Source organism: Pempheris klunzingeri, chromosome 13 (genome assembly GCF_042242105.1).
Source record: "Pempheris klunzingeri isolate RE-2024b chromosome 13, fPemKlu1.hap1, whole genome shotgun sequence".
Taxonomy (NCBI): domain Eukaryota; kingdom Metazoa; phylum Chordata; class Actinopteri; order Acropomatiformes; family Pempheridae; genus Pempheris; species Pempheris klunzingeri.
In genome coordinates, this window is record NC_092024.1 from 1,090,647 (window position 1) to 1,098,860 (window position 8,214).

General features: G+C 44.2%; 1 protein-coding gene across 1 annotated transcript; it reads left to right on the forward strand.

Moving 5' to 3' along the window:
* The first annotated feature begins 1,123 nt into the window (after positions 1 to 1,123).
* LOC139211677 (alcohol dehydrogenase class-3 chain L) lies at positions 1,124 to 6,961 on the forward strand. The gene is made up of 9 exons (XM_070842003.1): positions 1,124 to 1,197; positions 1,798 to 1,899; positions 2,004 to 2,145; positions 2,224 to 2,311; positions 2,426 to 2,645; positions 3,694 to 3,954; positions 4,171 to 4,306; positions 6,474 to 6,612; positions 6,862 to 6,961. The coding sequence occupies exons 1-9, from the start codon at positions 1,180 to 1,182 to the stop codon at positions 6,884 to 6,886; spliced, it is 1,131 nt and encodes a 376-aa protein (XP_070698104.1). The 5' UTR covers positions 1,124 to 1,179; the 3' UTR covers positions 6,887 to 6,961.
* The last annotated feature ends 1,253 nt before the right edge of the window (positions 6,962 to 8,214 follow it).

The window sequence follows — 8,214 nt, forward strand, 5'->3', positions numbered from 1 at the left end:
GCTGGGCGGAGCATGCAATCACCTAACCTGGCACACCTGGCCAGTGTAACAGGTTATATAGGCCGGCCTGTGGAACCAGAGCTCTCTCTTTTTTTTTTTTACACCCAGCCACCCATGCTCTTCATTTTGTAATAAATGGTCTTTAATTACAGTAAAGCCTCTTGTGCAACTCTTCCTTTGTTGTGGCCTAGGAGCCAGCCGTGACACACCGACATTTCAAGGTGTTTGTTGAAGGAGTGAAAGAGGGACACTACTTTTGATCGAAAACGGCTGCATGTGAAGAGGATTATTAATTTTCCTTAGTCATGTAAACAGCTTAGTAGGAATGTTGTCTTTTTCTAATTGAAGGCAAAAACTGGCATATTTTGTGTATGTAAAATGTAATCAGTCAGAGGAGCCAATGTGATATTTTATGATTGTTACCATGGCCATAACCAACCCCTAACACACCCCACGAACGCCCCTCTTTGTGCCCCCATATTCAAAATAATCACTGCAAAAGAGCGGTCTTGGATGCCTACATCTTGACATGATAGTGCCTTCTGTGGTACAAAATACATTGTCACCAGGGCTGTTCTTGGTTTCTATTGACTTAAAGACATCCTTCACTTATAACACCTGGCCCTAACCTTAACCCTAACTGAGCCAAACACTGTTGATATTTCAAACAAATGTACTGTGAGTCAAATGTGATCTTAGTTTGTACACAATCCAGTTGTATGTTTCCAAAATCCAGGACCCCTGGCATCTACATACAAACTGGACAGTTGATCTCGATTCTTTCTCTAAGTATTTTGTACACTTAAACATTAGGAGGTTAAATAAAGAATTGCTCATCGAATAGATTAAAATGCCACTTTTGGAATAAATGAACTGAAATTGTTGTTTCAAATAATGCCTTATTGCAACTGTTTTCTTGCACTTTGTACTTTTGTAGAGAGTTTAAAAGCAAAATTATTTGTCTGTTTTCCCTTAATGCCCATAAAATAATTATCATCATCTCCACTTGGTGGGAGGAGGTGAGTGGTGCAGGAAGTGGACAGTTCGGCAGAGCGTGTGCAGACACAGACCTCAGCCCACACGGGCAGGGCCTCTCTTTGTGATTGGTCCAAACGTTGATAAGCACTCTGCACTCTTACCTAACCTTGTGAGTAACAGTCAGTCCGGTTGTGAAACAGCATGGCAACTGCAGGGAAGGTAAGCGTGCTGACTTCTCCTCACATGCATTTCTGTCAGAATGATGAACCTCTGCGAGTGTCTCAATGGATTTATGGTGTTTTCCACACTAATAAACTGCTGCTAGGATTGCCAGGACTTTTCATTGCCGAGCGCAGTGTTTATGCAGCAGAGGGAATATTCACAGCACCACAGGAAGGACATTAAGGGTGAGGGGTTGAATCTGCCAGGAAAAGAAGTTTCACAGCTGTAAAACAGAAACAGTCCCTTTGTTGCACTCTGTCATTAATAGACAAAGAAAGAAGTCACTGGAGAAGTGCATGTGTCTCCTGGAGGACTCTAAGTATTTGCTTAAGCGTTAGTTGAAGCCTCCCCATTGTTGCAAAATGTCTGCACAAGAGGAGGGTGGGTTCAGGTCAAAGTTTGTCCTGAAGACAGATTTTTAACGAGTCTCTTATATTCAGCCTACGGAGAAATGGAACAACAAGAAAAGGTTTGTCTGAATCCATCCTTTGATCCTTCCAAAGCTGTTTCCACTTTTACGCTGAATGGGATAAATCCTCAAAGTTGTTACAATGAGTGGTGCCGGATCAGCTGAAGCTCTTGGGTGTTGTGTTGTAGGTGATCCGGTGCAAAGCCGCAGTAGCGTGGGAGGCTGGGAAACCTCAAGTGATGGAGGAGGTGGAGGTGGCGCCTCCTAAGGGTGGGGAAGTTCGCCTCAAGGTAATGAATCAGGGCTGACGTGTTCCTTATTGACACTCACATTTAGAGCAAGACACATTTTAAGTGGATCGAGTGTGGATCAGATGGCAGTCCTTTGTTTTTAGATTGTGGCCACAGGGATCTGTCACACTGACTCCTACACACTAAGTGGCTCCGACCCTGAGGGAGTCTTCCCCGTCGTGCTGGGCCACGAGGGAGCCGGCATCGTGGAGAGCGTCGGGGAGGGAGTCACCAAGTTTCAGCCAGGTTCTCCCACTTATCTTCTACTGACAAAAAGGATTGCTGCATGTCATGTAAACGCTCAAACATAACTTTGTGTTTTAGGGGACACGGTCATACCCTTGTACGTCCCACAATGCGGAGAGTGCAAGTTCTGTAAGAATCCCAAAACCAACTTGTGTCAAAAGATCAGGTAAATGTCTGAGGTTAAAGCACCGCGCAACCTTACAGACCAGCTTCTAACACCAAAGTCTCGCCTTGTGCTGCTGGTCAGTTGTCAGATCTGCGCTTGTGTCTTGTTCTCCAGGCTCACTCAGGGCAGCGGCTTGATGCCAGATGGAACAACCCGTTTCTCCTGCAAAGGCAAGAGCCTCTTCCACTTCATGGGCTGCAGCACATTCTCTGAGTACACTGTGGTGGCTGAGATCTCCCTGGCCAAAGTGGACCACAGGGCCCCTCTGGACAAGGTGTGCCTGCTGGGCTGTGGCATCACCACTGGTTATGGAGCTGCTCTAAACACTGCCAAGGTGAGTCCGCCTCCTCCCCTGACGCCACTGTGCTGTGATCAGCCATCACTAGTCTATTCTCCTCTTCCATTGTTGTTCTGGCAGTGGAACAGATCCTTTACTTTTCGGGTCTGTTGGTCCAAGTCTCACTTATCCACCCCGTCCTGAAGTGCAGAACCAATGGTTTAGGCCCCTGTAGACTGGTATGTGTGTATAAATATATATGTATGCAAATAGGTTTTCCTTTTCTTTTGATGTTCCTTCTACATATCTAGGATTGTAAGCCTTTTGAGTTTGAGCTAGTGTATTTTTTTTGGCACCCTTGCAGCTGGCTCGGTTGATAGCAGTGTCAATAGTTGGATGGTCATGGTTCCCAGAGGATGAAGCCTACTGATTCCCTCCAACACCACCAGCAGATCGATGAATTTCACTTACCCAGTGAAATATCTCAGCACCTCCTGGGTGAATTGGCAGCAACGTTTAGTAGGGACATGCGTGGTCCCCAGAGGATGTATGCCAATGACTTCCTCTGACCTTTCCTTGACCGCCACCACAAGGTTACATTTGTGGTGTTAAATGAAATCTCTCAAACAATTGGATTGATTGTCATGAAATTTCGTGCTGAGTTAATTGAAATAAGTTTGTCTGCCACCATCATCTGGTCAAAATTCACATTTGTTCAATACTTTGTTTTATGACCAAATACCTGCAAAACTTAAGACATTTCCATCAGACTCAGCTGTACGTTATTTTTAGCGCTTATTAAAACTGTTTGCACTCTAAACTAAAATGTTGAAAACAGTAAACATAACTGCCAAACATCATCGTGTTGCATTGTCATTGTTAGGCGTGTTATGTTGGCATCTAGCTCGACACATCTGCTGTGATCATTTGCAATATGGATTTAAAATGCTTATTAATTGGTTGTGAGCCAGTGTGTACTCACAGTATTTACCTGATGCCAATGAGGAACGCAGCCAACCTGAGGAATCCAAACAAAATGCATCACTCTTATTTTCCCCGCCTTGTATTGGCCTCACACCCGTCTCCCCCGTCTCCCACCCTGCAGGTGGAGGCTGGCTCCACCTGTGCTGTGTTTGGCCTGGGAGCGCTCGGCCTTGCAGCAATCATGGGTTGTAAAGCAGCCGGGGCGGCCAGGATTATTGGGATCGATCTCAACCCGGACAAGTTTAAAACTGCTCGAGAGTTCGGTGCCACAGACGTGGTGAACCCGAAGGACCACAGCAAGCTGATCCAAGAGGTCCTGGTGGAGATGACAGATGGAGGTGTGGACTACTCCTTTGAGTGTGTGGGCAATGTGGGAATCATGGTGAGTGAGGAGATAATAACCGACCAGCTCTCATACCAAGTAATTCATCTCTGCGTGCTGAATGAATTATCTTTCATGGGTCATGGACACAGATTAACTGATAGCACTTTATAAAGATTGATACCGTTGTTCTTAGAATGGAGACGGTCATTTGTTAAATAGCAGGTATACATTTAAAATCGTCACTGAGTCCATGATATTGTCTCTGGGTGGCAGAGGGCAGCCCTGGAGGCCTGCCATAAAGGATGGGGCACCAGCGTAATCATCGGCGTGGCAGCAGCTGGACAGGAGATCTCCACCCGGCCTTTCCAGCTGGTGACTGGACGTACCTGGAAGGGCACCGCATTCGGAGGTAACAAGCAAGTTGTTGTGAGAATGCTTTTGTTTTGTGATGTTCATTCAGCTGAGTGAAGATACTTAAAAGCATTATCACTTGGGCTGGCTATCGGCACTCGGTACCTTTTAGGTGTTGACAGAAATAACCCAGGGCCAAGTACTGTCTCCAGTCATACGATACCTGCATTTGATCTTTTTCACACTCAGCCCTGGGGGGGGAAAAAAAAGATGTTTGTATGGTGTTGCTTGCAGCTAATCACCACAAGCATTCTTTGATTTACTGCAGTGTGTGATTGGCCCATGCATGCAAATGTCTGTGTGTATGTGACAGAGATGGCAGTTCAATGTGCCGAGATGCCACCAAAACTTTTGAAAGTACGGCTTTACTTCACTCCTGTGAGAAGGGTTATATCAGGACAACCTGATATCAGGTGTGGAGAAAAGGTATCAGATTAAGTGATTTATTGGTGCTGATATCACTTTAAGGGTACCAGTACTGGTACTGGAATGTCCTAACTATCACTTTAACCTCTGGCTGTGTCCAAAATCACTCTTTCATTCACCTCTCCTCATATAACCGGCTCTCAGTAGTGAACTCTGTAGTGAGCAGTAAACTGAATTACAGATACATATTAATCATGGTTATTTTACATCATCACTGGCAGGTGCAGTTACACTAGACTATGAAATATGTTGCATTGCATTGTGGGATTCTTACTGGAAAGTAGACTACTTGCCAAGGACACTTTTTTTTTTTTTTTCTTTTTCTTCCATTGTGTGAATTTTTGAAGGCTTGAATTTCACACTCAGCATCTGGACACTACAGCTTTAGGGATGGGTAACGTTAGTCGGTCGGCCCACCACTTTGGCCCAGATTGAATTATCTCAACAACTACCAGATGGAATATCATGAAACTTTATAGACATTCATGGTCTCCAGAGGAAACATCCCTAAAGACTTTGTTGATCTGCTGATGTTTCTCACATTTGTGAGTTTGACTGAAATATCTTGCATGACATTTGGTTCACAAGTTTATGTTAGCATGCCATTGTATAATGGTGAAAATGATGAACATGTCCATGCATTGTCATTGCGAACATGTTGCATGAGCATTTTTGTGCCTGAGTGCAGCCTCACAGAGCTGCTGCCGTGGCGGTAGACTCTTTCATGGTGGGTGTCAGGCTACGCTTGATTCCAATGAAAAAAACAACTGTGCTGACTTAAATTACAAAACGGAAACCTACTGATATCAGTAACAAACTGAGAGCCCAGCTCTTATACAGGGGCACATTATAAGCACTCGCTGCACAGAGCAAACTACTTATTGTTTGTTTACAATAACTGCATGTATGAACGTCTTATCTTTTAAAAAAAACATTCAAGTTCATATATGCACACTTGTACTTTGCACTCTTTGTATTGCTTTTCCTGCTAAGTGAGGGAGTTACTCAGCAGGAAAAGCAATACAAAGAGTGCAAAGTACAAGTGTATGGAGAGAAAAAAGCATTAAATGTGCAGCCACTTGATGAAACGCACATCTGATGCTGTGGAAAAGTCAGCAAAGTATGGAATTAAATGAATGAATGGATATCTAATGTATGACAAAAAGTAATTTCTCAGCTGAGCTGAGTGTGTTTCAGAAAAAGAACATAAAAGGAAAAAAGACATCCTAGAGGATGGCAGATTAGATTTTCCTGGTTTATAAGAAGTTCATTTTAAAAGGCTGGAAAATACAACTGAGGCCCCTTCTTTACAGATATGGAAAGAAGAGGAGGAGATATTATTTAGCTAAAGGAAAGACGTCTTAAAAAACCATAAAAACGAGGAATGGAAAGATATTTTTGAAGCCCTATAAGATAAAATAACTTGTGGCATGGATGGGAAGGTAAGGTGGACTCCTGTGGAGATCAGGACAGAAAATGAATGTGATGTGATGTGTGTGTGTGTGTGTGGTATACGTGTTACATGTATGATGAATTAATTTAACATGAATGTATACGTGTCAGATTTGTGAGCACGTTGTTGTTTAATGTCGGCTTGACAGCATCCCAGGAAGTGTTTCTCATTCATCGCGGTGTTATTATGTATGTTTGTTGTGAGAGAAACCTCACAGTGCAAAGCATGAACTTACATACAGGTCATTACATGTGAAACACACACCGCTGCTCCTTCACCTCCCCAGGATACAAGAGTGTCGACAGTGTTCCCAAACTGGTGGAGGACTACATGAACAAGAAGCTCAAAGTGGATGAATTTGTGACTCACAGTCTGCCCTTTGAGAAGATCTCCGATGGGTTTGATCTCATGCATGCTGGGAAATGGTAAGCCTCGACTTGAGTTGCATTTTGAAGTTGTTTGTAATGTAAATGTGCGCGGTGGTCTTAGGCCCCCCCCCCGGGGCTTTGTCTCCTAAAGAAAGACGTTATGCGTCACCGCTGCCCTCTGTTGAGGACGAAGCTGACGAGTGATGAGACGAGCGAGAGTTTAAATTCGCTCAAAGCAGTCAGCGATGTATTTCAAGCCTCCGATCCCACTGATATCCACCATCTAATCCCATTTTCATCTTTCAGCATTCGCGTCGTCCTTCAGTTCTAGATGCAGAGGAGCCCAGAAAACCACGATCTCACTCCATGTTTACCCTGCTGAATTTAATAAATCTTTGAATTCCCAGTTCAAGTCTGTTTTATTTGAACAACGCTCAGTCAGAACTCTTTGATCAGTCCCCCCCCCGCCCCTGAAGGAACACACGTGCACAGGGAGAACCTTGTGTGAAGGCACAGCAGAAGAACCAAAGCAAGATTATTCAGAAATATTCTTTGATCTTGACTGAGTGAATAATAAAGTGGTACAACCGCAGATACGCCGTCAGCGCTGGAAGGTTGGAAGGTTGCTAATCCGTGGACGTCGGGGCCCAAAGAAGTTGTGGGAAAGTGTGTTGAAGACCAAGTGACCACTTGCAAAATATTGCAGGCTCGGTCGATCTCACTTTTGCTTCCAAAAACATCGACTGAAACTGGAACCGACTTCAGGGAATTAGTGCGATGCCTTGTGCTCAGCTGTGCGACACTTGGGAAACACGTCTGCTGACATGTTTGGCCTCACAGCTCAGTTCCTGCTCTTCAGTGGAGAGCAAGAAGGAAGAAACTTCTCCTCCTCCTCAGTACCTCTGCAGTGGTGCCTGTTGTCTGTGAGATAGGATGAAGGACTGTTGTATGATGGTACATAATACTGAACTGTGGGCCTTTTAGCCTGACTGGATTTATTTCAGATCTTCAGTGGGCCTTTCTCTCAAAGCAGCTAAAGCATTAATAACATTAATGATGGCTGCATTCAGTTTAGTGCTCAAGTGAGCGGCAGGTATGATAGCAGAGCCTTGGAACGGATAAAAGTCAGTGGAAAGCAGCCATGACTGTGAAGGTCCCATATTTGAGTAATTTTCAGGTTCGTGCTTGTACATGGGGGGCCCACTAGAACAGTCTGACATGACTTAATGTTCAAAAAACATTATTTTTCTCATACCAGACTTGACTTCTGCATTTTTCAGCCTCTTTCGCTTTGCTCTCGCCTTCAGCATCTTGGTGTTACAAGGAGCTGGGGGCACAGAATCATGTTGAAAAGGTATTAAAAAGAGCATTTTTGCACTGAATGGGACCTTTAATGTTTTTGCAGTATTGTACAACTGCTTTGGTTGATGATGTCTAACCTACAAACTAGATCATCACCTGGCAGCAAGTTTGGCAGAGGATGCATCTGAAAATGGTCTGTGATCACGCCCTTAATGATTCTACAAACGGCAAAGAGAAAAGCACTTCCCTGATCATTTGAACAGAGCCAGGCGAGCCCTTTCCCTGTTTTCAGTCTTTCCATTAAAACTAAGCTGTCTGTCGCTTCATATTTACTATACTGACCAAAGTGTGATATCG